Raw genomic sequence first — 19,528 nt, forward strand, 5'->3', positions numbered from 1 at the left:
GGGGAGGGAGTTCCATGTCTTGGCCGCCAGGTAAGAGAAGGATCTGCCTCTGGGGGTGGCTCTTCGGATGCGTGGTACGGTGGCGAGGCTGGTAGACCGTAGCTGGCGGGTGGGCGTGTAGAAGGTCAGGCGGTCGTTGAGGTACTTGGGGCCCAGGTCGTGGAGAGACTTGTGTGCGTGGGTGAGGAGCCTGAGCGTGATCCTCTTGTTGACAGGGAGCCAGTGCAGGTCCCTCAGGTGGCCAGAGATGTGGCTGCGTCGGGGGATGTCCAGGATGATTCGGGCGGAGGCGTTCTGGATGCGTTGGAGTCTTTTCTGTAGCTTGGCTGTGGTTCCGGCGTAGAGGGTGTTTCCGTAGTCCAGTCGGCTGGTGACGAGGGCCTGGGTGACCGTCTTCCTGGTTTCGGTCGGGATCCATCGGAAGATCTTGCAAAGCATGCGTAGGGTGTGAAAGCATGATGAGGAGACGGCGTTGACTTGTCTGGTCATCGAGAGGGAGGAGTCCAGGATGACGCCTAGGTTGCGTGCGCGGTCTGTTGGCTTGGGAGCGGTGCCCAGGGCTGGGGGCCACCAGGAGTCGTCCCAGGCGGAGGGCGATGGTCCCAGGATGAGGACTTCCATCTTGTCTGAGTTCAGTTTCAGGTGGCTGTTCTTCATCCACTCGGCGACTTCTTTCATCCCTTCGTGCAGGCTGGTTCTGGCAGTGTCGGGGTCTCTGGTGAGGGAGAGGATCAGCTGGGTGTCGTCGGCGTAGAAGATGATGTTGAGGTTGTGTTGGCGTACGATGGCAGCAAGAGGTCTCATGTAGACGTTGAAGAGGGTGGGGCTGAGAGATGATCCTTGCGGAACGCCGCAGATGACTTCGGTGGCCTCGGATCGAAACGGGGGGAGGCGGACTCTCTGTGTTCTACCGGCGAGGAATGAGATGATTCACTCTAGTGCCTTCTCTTGGATGCCGATGTTGCTGAGGCGTTGGACTAGGGTGCGGTGGCAGACAGTGTCGAACGCTGCAGAGAGGTCCAGGAGGATGAGTGCCGCTGTTTCCCCGTTGTCGAGCAGGGCTCGGATGTCGTCGGTGGCTGCGATGAGGGCGGTCTCGGTGCTGTGGTTGGCTCTGAAACCAGACTGCGAGTGGTCGAGGTATCCGTTCGTCCCGAGGAAGGCGGCAAGCTGTCTGTTGATGATCTTCTCGATGACTTTGGCAGGAAAAGGGAGGAGCGAGATGGGGCGGAGGTTTTTGAGGTCAGTGGGGTCCGCTGTTGGTTTCTTCAGTAGGGCGCTGAGCTCGGCATGCTTCCAGCTCTCCGGGAAGGTGGCGGTGTTGAGGGAGGTGTTGATGACGTCCCGGAGTTGGGGTGCGTTGGTGGAGTGGGCCTTGTTGAAGACATGGTGGGGGCAGGGGTCGGTCGGAGATCCGTGGTGGATGGTGTTCATCGTGCGGGCTGTGTCTTCGGTGGTCACTGTGGTCCAGGTGCGAAGGGAGGCGGTGGGGGGCATTGGTTCGACGGTTGGGTGTGTGGATGGTGCGCCGAAACTGTTGTGGATGTCGGCAATCTTGCGGTGGAAGAACGAGGCGAGAGAGTTGCATAGATCTTGTGAGGGAGTGATGTCGTCGTTGCCGGTGCTGGGGTTGGAGAACTCCTTGACGATGGTGAAGAGTTCCTTGCTGTCGTGGGCGTTGTTGTCCAGTCGTTCCTTCAGTGATTTCTTCTTGGTGGTGCGGATGAGCTGGTGGTGCTTGCGGGTGGCGTGTTTGAGGGCGGTCATGTTGTCAGTGGTCTGGTCGAGGAGCCAGGCTTTCTCGAGGGCGCGGCAGGTCTTCTTGGAGTCCTTGAGTTTGTCGGTGAACCAGGAGGCCTTCTTACTTCTGGGTCTGCTGGGAGGGTTCTTCAGTGGTGCGAGGTCGTCGGCGCAGGCGGTCAGCCACAAGTTGCAGGCTGCTTCGTTGGGGTCCGTTGTGCTGGCGGGTGGGTTCTGGCTGAGGGAGGTGGTGAGATGGTCAGCGGTGATCTTGCTCCAGCTTCTGTGAGGAACCTGTTGCGGGTGGTGGTGGGTTGTGGTTCTTCTGAAGCTGAAGTGGACGCAGCTGTGGTCGGTCCAGTGGAGTCCGGTGGAGTGGCTGAAGGTGATGTGCTTCATCTTACCTTCGTGCCCATCCCTCATCGTAACACCACTTCTTCATTTGGCCTCTAGGAAAGAAGTATGCATCATGTACCGTTCAACCGGACGGAGTACCGCGTTCCCTCCTGGGACTGAATCCTAACTTAAACAGTAGAAGATTTGCTTACTCTTATGGTCGTTCACATTCGAGGGGTACCTGGTCAGCCATCTAAACATGTGTTGTATGTCTCTTTTGAGGTGTCTTAGGGGATATTTCGGGAGACACATATAGGTGTTTTCAGACAACCCTCTATATCCACTGGTCTGTGGTGTGTTTGACAATTTTCTTCTCTCCACTACATCATATAATATGGACAAATGGGTTAACCAACTTCAACCATTGACTAACTCTACTGCTAGTGGTGGCATTCCGGTCTTTTCCAATGAGCACACGCAAAGTAGTTTACCCACTGCCAGGGACTATGGGACAGAGAGCTTTTAAAGACTAAAAAGTATTTTTGCTTTAGCCAATGCTTTTTTCATATTTTTGAAGGCCCAGCAGCTCCCCCAGCTGTAAATTTACACAAAACTAGCACTGACATAGCCAAGAGGCTGACTGTCAATTCTATACCTATTGGTTTTGCCAGTGCTTGCTTTTCTGATGATATGCACATCTTGCGGCTTAAGGAGTGGTGGTAGATCTCTGAATCAAGAGGTGTCGCCACCCCCTCCTTAGGAGGCTGAAAGTAGCATAGGATACATCCCCCTAACCCCCCCACACCCCCACACACACATTCACACACTGATATGTGTCCCTTCTTCTTGAGCCGTCACAGCTCTGACTCTCAGCAGTGAAGCTAAGACACTAGGGGGCATATTATCAAGGGGGTTTATCTCCGCTTTCCTGGCTTTAAAAGCCAAAAAAGCGCAGATAAAATTATCTCCCTATTACCTAGCTGTCGCTAACACCAGTTAGCGACAGCTAGTAGGAGATAGTGACCATCTTGGGCCCGGCTTTGCATGTCAGTGAAATTTATCACTAATGACATGCAACGTGGGCGTGCCAAGATGTTAGCGACTGGAAACAGTCGCTAACATCGCTATCTCCTATTACCAACTTTTGGAGATATTCGTGCTAAGCACGATTATCTCCAAAAGCTAACAACTGCCTCTGAGCAGTTCTTAGCCATGCTATCCAATGGTAGGTGGATAACATGGCTAAGAGCATTAGCTCGGTAATGCATGAATATCGCTGACTTTTCAGCGATATTCATGCATTTCGGCCGATTTTTATCGCTTAGGAGATAAACCTTGATAATAGCAGGGTTCCTAAGTGATTAAAATCGCCGCAGCTCGGCGATAAAAATATTGCCGCTAAGCCAAATTAGCGATAATTATCGTTAGTTGTTGGTAATATGCCCCTAGGTCTTCACGGATAAGGAGTGCCTTTGGAAGTGGCTGGAGAACTGCAGCTGTCAGGATGGTCTCTTCTACAAAGCAGTCTTAGACAGAACAGTGAGTGCCTTCTCAGGCACTGAGTTCAGGGAGTGGCTTACATCTCCTCGCCTCTACTTCTCCTAGAATCCTCTCATTTTTGCAGGAAAGTGTTCAACAAACATTTACAATGCAATCGGTCTCGCCTTTGGGACCTTATATGTATTAAGCTATGCAGCATATTTGCCTGGGTGCTGAAACATTTACTGTTCTAGTAGTACCACCTTTCACTGCCCTTGACAGAACTTTAAATAGACTTGTTGTAGTTGTTTTAGAGTTTTCGATCTAAAGCATTTTTAATGTTATATACAAGAAAGCCATATATGGTGCTTATTTATTATATTTAACTAACTACTATTGACAAAGCAAATAATTTAAGCAACCTAACAAGCTTACACACTTGTCCTCTGCCTTCCTACCCCTGTTCAGCTTTCTACTTACTGCAGCAAGGTAAGGGGGTTTGGGGGACTGGTAAGCAATGAGGAGAGAGGAAAGAATGCAAAGCGAGTGGTGAGGCAGGAACGAGTGGGAAGAGCGCTGAGGAGGAAAGATGACAGACTGCAACTGCACTAAGATAGAGTGTTACATAGGAAACCCTTCACTGAGGGCACTGTAGCACTAAAAGAAATATTATCCAATATGGATGTGTGTTTACTGACCACTGTGTGTGCCTTGAAAATTACCCAACACCATCTAGGTCAAAAAACAGGAGGGGTAGTGGGCAGGCAATGCGAGGGACCTTCTCTGTACAGTTTTAACGTTAGATAGGCATGAAATTGTATCCTGCACCTTATAATCTTATGAATTATATTTGAAGCACCAAATCCACTGGGTAACTTTGGTAGACAGAGGAGAGTGGCGTGGGCACTCTCAGCCCAAACTTAATTTCTATAGACAGGATCTTATTTTTACGTAATACAAAAAAAAACACCCACCATCAATGAAACAGTAATGGCCCTAAGAAGCCACTGGAACACCATTCCTCCCACAGGTTCCAGCAGTTCGCCATTATAGCACATTTCCCCCAGTGGCAACAATGACATCTCTATTGCCACATTACAGTTCTTTGCCTTTCACAGACAGCCACCACCTCTAATTAAAGACTGTCACACCATGTTTCCTACCCAGTGTGCCACACGTACACCATCACACAACAGTGCCCCCTACTGTTCAATAATCGCAGGGCTCTGTCTTAAACAGGCGTCACCGCTGAACCCTCTTAGAAAATTGTCCCATGCAGGCACTACTGCTGCATCATCGCAGCTCAATGCCCCCATAGACACCAAAACTGCAGCTAAAACGCATACCCTCCCATAACCACCACAACTGCATCAACAGAATAAACAATCACTTCCATCAAATCACAACATGACTTTCACTGTACCATCCCGGTATCTTGCACCCACCTCTCTCCTCCACAGGCACTTCCAATGGATTAGCAGAGTATGCAGCTGCAGGCAGGCACAGAAGCTGCACTATCACAGCGCAATGGCCCATGAAGTTACTCCAGCTGCTCATCCCAGGAGCGATGGTGTGCTAACTGCCCCATCACTGCACAGCACCTATCACAGGAAGCATACATGTACCCTCAATGCAAGCTACATCCGTGGGCACATCTGAGGCTGCTGCTGCTTAACAGCAGGACACTTCCCATCGGCAGCAGGCAGCACAGCCACAACAGGCCTTTTCCCATAGGAAGAAGGGCAGCACAGCAGGCTGCTTCCCATAGGCAGCACAATCACAGCACCCTGCTTCCCATAGGCAACAGGCAGCACAGTCAGAGCATGCTGCTTCCCATAGGTAGCAGGGCAGCACTGCAGGTGCCTGAGCAGGGCAGCATAGGCCAACACGTTGCAGGTGCCACAGCAGGGCATCGTTCCTCAGGCAGAAAAGCTGCGTTTTTGCACACCTGTTAGGCGCAGATGCACTCACAGGAACTTCCGGTGCAGGCCTCCTCTGTTCTTACAGTTGCTGGGAGCAGCAGACATTTTTATTATAGTATCCGAGCCCCAAGCATGGGACGAGGCAGGGTGGTACTAATTACTGGGAATGAGACACGGCCTGCACTCATTCATAAATCCATCTCTGGGCGTAACGCCTTCTAGGCTGTTACAAACTTGACAGGCAACGACCGGAGACCCTACTTCGCACCACCAAGAAACTCAGGGCACAGATGTAAAACTAGAAATGCGCAGAACAGCCGGGTGCCACGAGTTTAAAAAGAAAAAAAAAGGAACGCGGCCCAATAATTCAACTGCCCAACCCTTACACAACAGACAAAACAGCCTGCATACTTGCTGACAACTGCGTTCGGAGAGCACGAAGACTGCTTTACAGACTATTTTAAAAGTTTGGGGAGGCAGAGAGTCATTTCCTTAAGAACGATCAACTTGCGTTTTGCGACCTGCTGATAAACACACTGACAACAGGTTAACAGCCGGCCTCGGTAGGACACCGGTGGTGCAAATTCGGGAACTGATGGGAGATGCCGACTTCCTTGTGGAAACAAGCGAGCTGGCAAATGCAGTGGGTTCAGCCTTAAAACGGAGCTGAGAAGTGCTTTAAACTGTTGTACGGGGGCTAGGACAGGGCAGGATCGTACTTCTTCAGAACAAAGTAGCAACGACACCGACCTCCCTTCCGTCTTGCACCGTAGATGCGGGTACAGGCAGCAAGGCAGAGATGCGGGCATCAGGGTAGACAGACGTTCTTGTATGCGGAGAGGTGGGTGCTACTTCCACTGCCTCCTTGAGCGGTCTCCGAAGAGCTTGGATAAGAAAATCAAGCTGGAATTTAAGGCACACCACAGAGCACCAAAGTCCCCGCATTCCTAAGACCCTTGTTTCCTCATATCCCCAGTGCAAATGTGTCTCCTATGACTCACTGCTCAGGAGAAATTGGTTAACTGTGAGCACGCACGAGGGAGGCAGAGACCGTGGTTGTTTACCCCCTGCATGAAAGCAGAGAGTGCAGGTAGGACTGAAGTACGAGCTTTTCATGTACCCCTCAGGACCCCTGTCATATGGGCAACGTGCTCGAGACATGACCCCACGCATGACAAGGTATCAGTCTTTGAACTCAGGAGCATTTAAAGGCAATACAGAGCCCTCGAGTATTCGCAGACAGTGAAATGAGCCCGTGAGCCTGCTCTCCCATCACAGAAATTCACAGACGCCACATGACTTGACCGGCAAGAAAGCAGGTCTCAGAACTGAACAGCGCAAAGCTGAGCATAAGCATCGTGTAATCTTGCATTAAATTTAAAGATAAACAGAACGAGAGCACAGTAAAGTACACAATTTAGGGAAACATGGCATAACATTCTGCTGAGCTCGATAGCTGTGTGCCCTAGCATGGAAGAACAGACCATTGTGCATTCTGTGGGACAGATTTAACAAGCACTCGCCAGGCAGCCATGGTTTATTTTTGCATCTCGCTTTCACTTTAAAGTGAAAGCGAGATGCAAAAATAAGCACATGGCGGAGCACGACGCACGGAAGGCAGGCAAGCCTGTCCTATTGGGCCGGCCAAAAAAGCCTAAAGTGCACGTCACAAAGAGCTCTTTTCCAATGGCTGGCCACCTTTTAGCATAAACGGTGACGCCAGCCAATGGAAAAGAGGGGCGAGGCTTCAAGCCCTTTACTTGAAACGCCTCCAAAACATAAAATCTCGCTGAGCGAGCTGCGCATGTGCGCAGCCACGCCAGCCGAAACCTAAAAAGGGCAAGCATAGCTATTCTGTAGGTGCAGTGAGCAGCATCACAAGCATCTCGGGAATATTGGGGAGTGGAGATATCTGAACCTCTGGTAGGAACTTCCTCAAAGGCTTGCTTTGTATAAACCCCTGGAAGACAGGTTCTTTACCGTCGTGATTTACTTTTGGAGATGATGTAATTGACGGCATCCTTGTAGAAACCATAGGAAGAAAACTTCTTGGACTCGTTGCCAGCAGCATCATGTTCCTGGTTGTGGTTACCTCCACTCATCGATTTGCATTTTTTCTTTCTATTAGGAGCAGGCCATTTGTTTACCCATTTAATGCAGATAGATCCAGGCAGGATGAGGCAGGATTTAAGCCTGTCCAATGTAAGCAGGACTGATTTGTCTCAATGACCTCAGTCCCAGTTATTTCAGCAGATTTATATTCTTTTGGGGTCGTTCTGAATGTGAGCGGGTGTATCCCTCCAGCTTTCACACTTTGGATAAGAATGACTCTTCTGAAAGCCTGTGAAAATCAGTTGACTTGCTGCCATTTATTAAGGAATGAATGCTCCGATGAGTGAGTTCCACTTCTTGGCAGAAGTTTAGGGGATGTCCTTGGTGGATATCTGTATCAGGGAGACCTCAACTTCTCTGTCAGTTTTTGTGGCCCATTACTAATTGTATTTGAAAGTTCATATAAGGGGGCAGGTGTTACATTCTATCTCCCAGTACGCAGCAAATCTAAATGGACTGTAGGCAACTAAGATTAATGTTGCAGTTGAATCCTGATGTGGCTTTTGTTGTGGCATTGCTGCAGTACTTACTTTTGCATAGGCCCAGATGTAAATACTGAGGCAATTATGAGGTATAAAACACAGTCAGGTAATCACCATTAACTTAAGTATTCCCTTCCTCCTCCAAGTCCTAAAGACCCTCCTCCTTCGCCTGCATTGCATGGTTGCTACAGTAGATGGGTGAGAACTTTACTATACTTGACAGGAAGCATGTAAAGTTTTCCCCTCCCTTTATGGTTCACAAAGTTGTGGAGCCTTGAGGAGGGATGGGCCAGTAGGGCACGGTGAAAAAGATAATTGTTTTCAGAGGGAACAAGCACCTGCCTCCTCATCAGAAATAAGGACTTTCAAGTGGGGATTGGATCTGGTGAGAGAGGATCAACCCTAAGAAATTTAAGGATTCACCTCTATTGGGTATGCTACAGGCATCTATTGTGAGGTTCATACTACTTCTGGGACTGCATTCCTCCTATTTGTGATTAATATATTGAATAATAACTGGTGCTACTATAGGATTGCAAATATTAGTATTTTCCTTGAATGCACTGTAGGGCTCTAAAAGTGCTGTTTTGTTTAGCACCATTTGTGTGTTGTGGTTTTACTCAAAGCTCTCACAGATGTGCAGGGCTATCTACTGAGGCAGAGATCACCTGGATCCCCCTTCCTATGAAACCGGGAATTACCTTTAGCAGTAAGACGCATTTAGCTCTGTTTGCTTTGCAAGTAGCAGCCAGTGTAGCTTTACAGCATCTGGGATCGGGCTGTAACTGTGAATCAGTTAAGCAATAAGTGAGAGTCTGATACAGGCTGTTTGAATAATGCTTTTTCATACCAGCTCCGAAAGACTCCGCACTCTCCAGCAGAAGATAACCAGTGCACATGTACCCTTCCTCCCTCTTATCTTTCACTGGCCTTCTGAATGCGTATGGTGAGCCTCGTAGGACAGATCACTTACCATGTGTGATGGTTTGCCGCACACCTCCATCACTGCCTTTGAGAAGTTGTGCTCAGGTTTGGGCTCAGCAGCAGCAACCAGGGCATGGGTCCAAATACAGCCCGCTGCCATTCTCTGGAGATTCTCTGACTCTCTGGTGGTGACAGCGGCTCTGGTGGTGACAGCGGGCAGGGTGAATCTCACTCTGGAGTCCTCACTAACAGCCAAATATGTGGAAACAGGACATTGTGACCAGGGGTGGAACCACCAACAGCAGTCTTGTTTACTCCACGATGCACACGTGAACTTTGTCAACAAGCAACAATTTAAAAAAAGCAATAGAGGCCAATTCAGCAATTGTGTCAAATGTGAGGTCATCATGCTGCTCACTGAATCTGGAAGTTGGTGTAGAGGGAACATTACAAATAATCAAGATAGGGGAGGTAGAGTACTGATCCATTCAGTCTCCTAGAATTATCAAAATATCAATGGGGAAGGATCACTAGTCCTGCATAACCAGGGTATGCAGGTCGGTTTGTTGTGTCTCACAAAGTAAAAGACCCTCATGCACGTGTTATTGGTAGGAATTCGTAGCGGTATATGTTGTCTCCCCGCTTTGTAACACGTGTGTGCATAATCCTTGGGTCAGTTATTATGCAACCTCCACCCGGAGGATTTACCCATGGTTAAAAGCAGTAGTGATTGTAAATAGGTGACGTGAAGGGAGGTTAAAAAATACCCGTACAGCCAGTGGTAGGAGTTTTATTAGCTCTGGATTCGGGTAATGATAATCAATAAGTAGGCGTGTTGCTCTGGAATATTAAGGAATTCAAGCACACTAATATGTGAATCTAAAAAGTGGTCGACATGTTTCAGCCTTAATTGCCTATGTAGGTCGGTAGGCTTTCTTCAGGACCAGTGTGAGGTGAGCAAGTGAAGTGAGAAAAAATTGCACCTAACCTGATTTAGGTGGTCCACGGTAACATTGTACCTGGTCGTGTGCAAATGTGCACTTCTTCGGATAGAGGGGCTGAGGAGGAGTGCCTCTCTGTGGCGTTTCTCTTCCGTCGCAGCTTGTGCTGTCGCTGCCATCTTCTACCCGGAAAGAAGGTGCACATTTGCACACGACCAGGTACAATGTTACCGTGGACCACCTAAATCAGGTTAGGTGCAATTTTTTCTCACTTCACTTGCTCACCTCACACTGGTCCTGAAGAAAGCCTACCGACCTACATAGGCAATTAAGGCTGAAACATGTCGGCCACTTTTTACATGACATGGGTGACGGTTGGATATTTGTGCGTTTTCAAGTGACAGACCCCAGGACTGGTCGCTGGCCATCAAAGTGTCGTCATCCACAGTGCAGTCATATTGCCCATTCTCACCGCCACATGCTCTGAGAACACTTTCCAAATTCTTAGAGGCAATGTCAGAGCTTGCTCAACTTAAAGTGTGTCATTTAAACTTTTCTGTTATATTTTTCTGTTTCAAAGAAATACTGAGTCTAGAACAAATGTATTGACCAACTTAATTGTAAACTTGTTTATAAACTTGTTTTTACTAATAACCAATAAGGAACTATTGTTTCCTCTGTTATTTGTAGTTAACAAGGTTCCTAGTCAGTGTAATGGGTCACTCTATTTTCTCTTATCTATACTACTATTATAAAGGAAGAACTTTGAACCTTTGAGGCGGGTAAACTCGGGAACCACAGCGCCAATCCAAACACCCGATACATCGTTGTAATTGGCAGGGTCTGTAAATGGACATAGGCTATATAAAATAAAAAAATATACGTTATTTAAAATATTTACCTAGAAAAAAAAGTAGTCCCTTGGAAGTAGCGCCGGCTGGCTGCGACGTGCGTGCTGACATCAGCGCGGGGAGGAGCGGCGGACAGGCGGGGAGGATGGGCGGACAGGCGGTGAGGAGCGTCGAGGAGCGGCGGACAGGCGGGGAGGAGCGGTGAGCGGCGGTTGAGGTAGGTGAAATACAAAAGCTACAGGCGGGGAGGAGCAGTGAGCGTAGGTGAAATACCGGCGGGGCGGAGCGGTGAGCGTAGGTGAAATTCAGGCGGGGAGGAGCGGTGAGCGTAGGTGAAATACAGGCGGGGAGGAGCGGTGAGCATTAAATGAAGCAAAAGAGGTAGCAAACGGCAAAAGTGAGTGCATTACAAAAGTTAGAATCGTGAGCCAACAACATACAAGAGGTAACAAACGGTGCATTACATGAGGAAAAAGTGGCGGGGAGGAGCGGTGAGCATAGGTGAAATACAGGCGGGGAGGAGCAGTGAGCATTAAATGAAGCAAAAGAGGTAGCAAACCGTGCATTACAAAAGTGAGAATCGTGAGCCAACAAAATACAAGAGCTAGCAAATGGTGCATTACATGAGGAAAAAGTGACACGTGCAGGTTACAAAAGCGTACAAAGGAAACATAGAGGTATAATACTGTAATATATGAAGGAAGGCTCCGGGGGACCCACGGACATTACAAAAGTGAGTGCATTACGAAAGTGAGAATCGTACAAAAGTTAGAATCGTGAGCCAACAACATACAAGAGGTAACAAACGGTGCATTACATGATGAAGAAGTGGCGGGGAGGAGCTGTGAGCATAGGTGAAATACAGGCGAAATGCAGGCGGGGAGGAGCAGTGAGCATTAAATGAAGCAAAGAGGTAGCAAACCGTGCATTACAAAAGTGAGTGCATTACAAAAGTGAGGATCGTGAGCCAACAAAATACAAGAGCTAGCAAACAGTGCAATACATGAGCAAAATGTGACGTGTGCAGGTTACAAAAGCGTACAAAGGAAACATAATACTGCAATATATGAATGAAGGGTCCCAGGGACCCATGGACAACGTCGGGGCGGGCGGGGGCCCTGAAGCATGATTGCTCCCGGACAAGGTCGGGACGGGCTGCTAGTACATTTCATATAAGGGGGTGGGCAATATATTCTGCTCAGCTGGCAGAATTTGTAGAATTTGGACCACTATGCACTACGCTTATAACACAGAGTTTTAGACAAATTCTGCCACTGCCGCAGAGGTTTTTCTCGCACGTGGCTCGCAAACTGTAAGTTGGTGAGCACGAGTGAATTTTGACATCCTCTAACACAATTTTTAGTCACTAAGAGGGCACCCAGTGAGATTTCTCCAACACAGGCAGTCACAACCGTTCGTGGTCAGGAAGCTGCCGCTTGAGTAGAAAATGTACTTGAGTGGCAGCAAAATGAATTCAAGAGGCTGCACCCTGTGGTGCACCCTGTGGTGCGCCATGTGGTGCCATTCGTGCTGATTTTTCAGCGTGGAATGATCTCCCGGTGCTAAATCACAGCGTGAGCAGCACAATGGCGTATTTCCACCCGTTTGCAGAATTCCGTGGCATATCACAGTTTTTTTTGTACCTCCACTGGTTCCACAGAGTGAAACTCCGCAAGTTCCACCCAGCCCACATATTTTGCATGCTGCAGTTACGAAATGTGTGTTTATGTAAAGTAGTTCGCATGTTTGGGCAATCATATTTTACCTGGGAAAGTAACAATGTATTATTCAAAAAGTGCAGGCTACTCAATGTATGGATATATTTTATTGTTTTTTTATAGAACTATTTGCAATTAGTCTCTTTAAAGTGCTAACAGGTTGTATTCGCTAGCAACTCACCACAAAATTGGTGGATGTTGCAGTCTGAGAGTTGGGAAATGCCCTCATATGAATCTTCAGAGCCAGGCTAATGTAGGTCCCAACATGTCCTTGAAGTGGGCCTGTCCCTTTTTGATGGCCATATCCCAGATATATAGAGGTGTGAGTCAAAAGCCTCTTTGAGGAGGCTTGTCTTTTGATTTCTTGTGAAGGCTGCCAGACTTTGCAGAGTCATCAAGAATGCCTTAATGTTCTCCAGAGTTGAGAACCTAAAACACAGAGTCTCTCTCCTTGTGTCTGCTGGTTAAATATGATTTAAATGAAAAAGTTAAATTTATTTTGGACTAGGGTTCCAGCTGGGATGTAGTGTGAGGTCATCTTGCGTAACTATTTTGGGCAGTGCCATCCACATGCTCTGAAACTAAAGCAACTCATTTTGACTTTTTATTGCTCATGCCACCAGAAGCTAGTGTAGCTCTATAATGCCAGGTCATGAGGGATGATTGTTTTGATTTAAGCTTAGCCTAGCTGATTAGCCTAGATTTTGCTTTTTGGGGATATTTTTCTTAGGTTTACCAGTGCTTAATTTAAGCCAGTGGGGCCCACCAGCACTAATTTTTAGGGAAAAGCACAAATGGTTTCTCATGAGACGCTTCCTGAGAGCAAGGGAGGGAAAAGCACATAAAGGGGAAAGAAGAAAGAAGAGAAAGACAGGACACCTATCACAAAGGGAGAAAGCAAGACCCTGCAAGAGAGAGATGAAGGAGCAGGGAGTGTCTGGTAGTCAAAGAGGTATGAGTGTGATTGAAGACGACAGAGACTTGGTATTCAAAGTGCTGGTATTTAATATCACCAGCCGGGGGCCTCTAAGCGGAGCTTTGTGCACCGGCACTCATTCTTTTACAAATTAAGCACGGCGTTGACCCACGTGATTCTATCACGTAAGGCGCCTGTAACTAGTTGCTCCCTATTAAGGACTCTCTTTGTTATAAATGTATATGTTCTAAAAACATTGGATTCAACATTAATAAATGCTCTTTTTGTTTAGGTTGTGGTGGAGTACTGTATGGTGACCATGGTTCATTCACGAGTCCAAACTACCCAGGTTCTTACGCTAACAACACTCACTGTGAATGGACTATTGTTGCTCCTATGGGGCGAGTTGTTACAGTAACCTTTGCATCAATATACATCGATGACCCAGGTGACTGCACCAGAAACTACCTGGAGCTTTACAATGGACCCGATGCCAGCCACCCCTCATCAGGACCGTATTGCGGGCAGGTATGTATTTATTTCAGAAGGGCATTTATCATTACTTCCATTCGATTTACCTGAAGGCCTAAATCCTTTGAGATTGTGTGTGTGCGTATGTGTGTGTCTGAAATTGTACACCAGTTAATTAAGCACATATTAGCATAACATTAAGATTAGCCATGCTTCAGACCATCAACATAAATGTAAGTAATTAATTTAGAATACGTAAGTTAGTAATAGAAAATAATATCAAGGTAAATTTGTTGGACACGTTTAGGCAGCCACTCACTGCTATTTATGCATTTATTCTCCATTGCATTGACTTTGAAATCGATCGAGACTTTAAAAAATGTGTTATAAATTACATTACAGGTGTAATACGTGTTGTCTCCATAACATTACATGTTGTCATGTATGTGATCTCTAGGAAGCATGAAAGATAGTGAATTGTCTGAAGAGTTTAAAAAAGAATGACATTTTGAAGAAACTAGCAGTGTTTGTTGTGAAAAAGTGTCTCAAGTGGAAAGGAAAGCCTGGATTTGCAAACGTTTGTTGCAATTAGATGTTGTTGGAAGTAGAGATAATCACGAAGAAGAATGCATTCATCCTACCTCCTTATCTGCATTCAACATTTGTTGCAATCACCCACGACCCAGACGTAAGTACACGTGGGTTTCCTGTGGACAAAGTATGAGTGTCTGGGTGATGGGACTAACAGATGGGGTGTTATCCTAATGCTTCTCCTCCCGAAGCCCCTGGTGTTGGGGTGATTACCTTCTACTACCTGTTAACTGCTCTGCCATTCTACTAATTGATCATTGTTCCAGATCGTAGAGGGGCCTTTGGTGGATCACCCTTCCACTGCAATGATGATTCACTTTAGCGACATTTTTGCTAGAGTGGTTTCCTATCAGTATCTGTTAATGATAATTGTGCACAATATACAGAAGGGAATGCATGTGTTTTAGATGAGTCATAGGCTTCTCACTGCAGAAAGTAGTGATCCACCGACCGGCCAGTGATCTCATCTGAGCATTTCAAAAGAAGTTTTGAGAAAAGCATTTAGTGTGCTTTAGAAGCCCAATGTTTGAGGCTGTACAGGCAACATTCTGGCCCCATGGCACCATGGGATATTCATTGTTTGAGCTATTGAGGGGAAGGACAATCACCATTTTAGTTCTTGCTTTTCCAAACTAGTGGAAGATGAGGAACTGTTATGTGTTAGCTGTTGCAGATGTGTTGAGACATGAAATAAGTGACAATAGTGTGCTCATTTATTGTGCACTTATGGGAAGAGAGCCGGCAAGAATGGTGTGTTGAAAGGATCGACAGATCACATTCAATGGTTTGACGCCCAAGGCTTTGTCCTAACATGGTCACCCCCACAAAGTGGTGCTAGTGGTTAAGAAAAGAGATCTTGGGGTTGAGCTTTTGGTGAGTGAGGCACAGAAGGATATTGAGTGTGATGAAATGGACCAGTTGTGCAAATATATGGTTAATACATCACAAAGCGAGACTGGTGGACTTCTGCAAAAATTCATGCAGAGAGTTGGGGAATAGATTTGGACTGCAAGTGATGAGGGGTGTTCCACCTCAGGTGGTGCTGGTTGTTTTTCCCATGCACCCGTACATCACGTGCACCCGCAGAGCATAAGACTATGGAGGGAGCAGGTTGGCTCACAGCCTACCTCGTAACAATCTTTTTGTAGGTGTTCCAAGACATGGGAATTATATTTTTGGCTACATATACTTTCACGCTCTCAGGGATACTTTGTTTCTCTACTCTGAGTTTCCTTCCTTCCTATGCTCTCGTAGGTGAGTAAATATTGTTAAAAATGGGAGATGTGCTGTCTGTAGAAGGAAAATATAATTTTTTCCTAGGACTAGGTAAAATACTGTGGATAGACTGATGGGTATTTAGTTGAGACATTTATACGGGAAATTCAGGAGGAAGGTGCTTTGGATCTGAGCTTCAACAACTGCTGGAGAAATGTCATGAAAACTTAATTAGACACAGTTTCTGAAATGTTGTGGTATGTATATTTCTCGCTGCCTCCTCAATAAATACACTTGAATGGGTAGATCACTGATACACTGGCAGAGAGCTGCAAGGTAAGATGACCAGTACATAGTCGCTGCTTCAGATAAGGTACAGCTCAGCAGCTAGCCAAGTGACAGAAAGAGAATTTTGACATAGAACTCCAAACATTCCAAAAAATCATAGCCCTATGGAGAATTGACATAGTTGGCTTAGAGGAAATAGCAGTTAATGTAAATAAGGCATAATTGGAGCATTAAATGAAAGACAAATATAACGTGACACAAAACTATTATCCAGATTCAACAACAATTCATTTTAAGCGTTCCTAATTGCAAAATATTGCGATTCGCAATTAGAAAATCGCAAATTTCTCAACTAAAATAGCAGTGGGTTGCCAACGTTTGGGATGGACTGTTTCCATAGTGAATAGGGTCAGTATTTATTAGCATTAGGTGGGCATCTGTCTTCATTGGCAGAGAGGGCGAAAAATAGTGGTCTGGAAGGCTACCCCCAGTGATCAACACTGATTAGACTATTTGCAAGAGCTCATCTCATTACCTATTGGTTGTTTGTTTGCTAGTGGTATGCCTGGAAACTTAGGACTGGCGCAACATTACAAGCCTGCAACTACCAATGTTTGTGAATCCCAAAAAGTAGTACATTTTGCACCCATTCAAGGAGTACTTCTATGAATGCAGATGTACGATTTCTTTGGGAATCCAGATAAAAAAATTTAACAATTTTTATATAGCGCTAGCTAGACCCGTAGGTGTCAGAGCGCTTTACAAGTACATGATAAGAAACAGTAAATGCAGGCATGCAATGAACATATGAGACAGTAGTTCAATAGACAACTGGTTCCCATCAAAGGTGCAAGTTGAGTGACCAGCAATAGAGACACAATTCAAGAGGATTGAATACCTCTTAGTGAAATGAGAACAATGAGAACAAGCACTTGCAATGCAATAAGTCTCGCATTTGTGCGAGTTTGAGCTATTGGCATTGTAAGTGACAATGCCTTTTATGTTTTGGTTTTTAAAACCTAAATAAAAGGCATTTTTATCTACAATGCCAATAGCTTAAACTATCATAAATGCGAGACCTATTGCATTGCAAATGCTTGTTCAATACGCAGTAGTTCTTGAAATTCCCAATCATGAGATTCCATCATGGGACAGGTACTAATCTCCGTAAATGAGAAAAAAAAAAGCATAGATTGATGTTTCCAGGGCCGGCTTAAGAAATGCATTCAGGTAGGACAGCTTTCTGACAAGAAGACCATATATATGCCCCTGAGGAGTTTCAGAGACGCCTCTCAAAACACCAAACTCTTAGAACCTGAGGCAACATTATGCAACACACTCATCACTGGTGAACACTAAAAGTACAATAAGCCTGCACTACTTTCTGCTAAAGCCAAGGGGATACAGAGTGGTCATATACGTTCAGTGTCCAGGACAGCGCGGCACCGGGAGCGAACAAAAGTGAAAAAGCTCCGGGAGATACACGTGTACCTGACACCCTTAACATGTATCTGTTAGTCATATTTGCTAAACAATAAGAAACTAACTTCGATATCGCCAAGAAGCCCAGTGTCATGCATAACACATCACACTTTATCTTTTGAGAAGCATTCCTCTGCATGATGGGACGTGTATAGTCCATGTTACAATTAACACAGAGCGGTTTTCGACTATATAAGATCCTAAATATGCCAGATAACCATACAGTGCGACATATTATTTATTTTATTTTTTATTTATTTTATTTTCTAAAATTGTAAGGCGCGACAGCTACCCAAAAAGGGTTTCCTGTTGCCGAGACACAGCATAAAGATGGCAGGAGATTACTGGTTATTCTAGTTATTGTTCGAATAGCCAAGTCTTAATGTGCCTTCTAAACCTAACATGGTTTTCCTCCTTTCGAATGTAGGGAGGGAGTGCGTTCCAGAGGGATGGTCCAAGGTGGGTGAAAGATCTGCCTCCCATTCTTGCCAGTTTGAATCTTGGTACGCAGAAGTTTGCAGCTGATTGGGAGCGAAGGTTGCGCTTGGGAGTGTAAGGATGAGCCAAAGCTAAAAGATGTTAGGGTGCAATGCCTGATTTGATTCTGAACATGTAGTTCCGGGCTTCGAAACGGATTCTGCTTTCTACCCCGAGCCAGTGGAGTTCACGACGGTAGCTCGAGACTCCTGAATTTTTGGTGATTCTGCACAGTAGTCGCACAGCTGCGTTCTGGACAAGTTGCAATCAACTGACTACCGCTTTGTTAGAACCAAGGTACAGAATGTTGCCGTAGTCAAGCCGTGATGTTATGAGGGCATCGACTACGGTTTTTTGAGTGGAGGAGGGCAGCATCCAAAGGATTTTCCTCAGCCATTTGATAATGGTAAGGCATAGGCCGACAACTTTGCTGGCCTGTTGGTTCATGGAGATGGAGCTATCCATGATGACTCCCAGATTACGTACTTGAGTAACTGGGGTGGGAAAATTACCCATCTGGTTTGGCCAGTGTGAAGGGTTCCAAAGATCTCGTCGTTTCCCTAAAAGAAGAATCTCTGTTTTGTCTCCGTTAAGCTTTAATTGATTTCTTGTCATCCAATTAAGGATGTTTTGAAGTCCTAATTTAAGGAGAGACTGAGATGATGGACAAGATTCAGATAGGGAGAACATAATTTGGGAATCGTCGGCGTAGGTCATGAGGGTAAGTCCAGAACTTTCCGCTAGGTCGGCCAGGGGTCTGAGGTAAAGGTTAAAAAACAGGGGGCTCAAAATAGATCCCTGTGGCACTCCGTGAGGGGCTTTGAAGGTGTCGGAGCAGGCCAAGGAGGATGTTATTTGGAATGTCCGTTGAGCCAAGAAGGACCGAATCCATTCGAGCGCTTTCCCACGGACACCGTTTCTGTATAACGCCTTAATGAGTGTTTCGTGGGATATGGTGTCAAAGGCCGGGCTCAGGTCTAAAAGCACGAGCGCGACCGTTTGACCATTATCAAGGAGATTCCAGATGTGTTCCGTAACTCCTAGAAGGGTGGTTTCTGTCGAGAAACCAGCCCGAAAACCCGATTGCGAAGGGTGCAAGAGCAAGTTGTTTTCAGCAAAGGTGGATAAGACCGAGTGGACGTGTCTCTCTAAGCATTTGAAGAAAGCAGGGAGCAGAGATATGGGTCTATAGTTTGCTGGGGTTTCCGGATTTGCTGTGGGCTTTTTTAACAATGGCGTTATCGGGGGTCAAGAAAAAGGACACACAAGATGGCCGCATAGCTTCCCGGCTCCGCTGACCCCCGTCTCTCGCTTGAAGATCCTGTCGTATATCCTGGTTTCTCGCCCCATATCTGGGTGCATGAATTACTCTGCGAACTGATGGCGCAATCCTGAGGATTTTCCGACATGGTGGAGTGGAGTTATGTTGAGGTTTAATTTGAGGCCTAGCCCAGTCTGGAAGCCGGGGTCTCAAGTGTTGGTCTAGCCGGGTCCTAGTTGAACAACAGCGGACCGGAGAGAGCGGCAGAGTCCGGTCCACGGAACTTCCGACATCTTCATGATTGATTTGCTGCCAATCTGCT

At 46.5% G+C, this 19,528-nt stretch overlaps 1 protein-coding gene across 1 annotated transcript in view; it reads left to right on the top strand.

Annotated features, from left to right (window-relative positions):
* Window positions 1–19,528, top strand: part of CUBN (cubilin) — a 1,372,460-nt gene that overhangs the window by 1,345,074 nt on the left and 7,858 nt on the right. The window contains exon 66 of the mRNA XM_086941783.1: window positions 13,714–13,949. Coding sequence (XP_086797909.1) covers window positions 13,714–13,949 — 236 coding nt within the window. The remainder of the gene's footprint in view (window positions 1–13,713; window positions 13,950–19,528) is intronic.

Source organism: Lissotriton vulgaris, chromosome 10, assembly GCF_964263255.1.
Source record: "Lissotriton vulgaris chromosome 10, aLisVul1.2, whole genome shotgun sequence".
Taxonomy (NCBI): Eukaryota; Metazoa; Chordata; class Amphibia; order Caudata; family Salamandridae; genus Lissotriton; species Lissotriton vulgaris.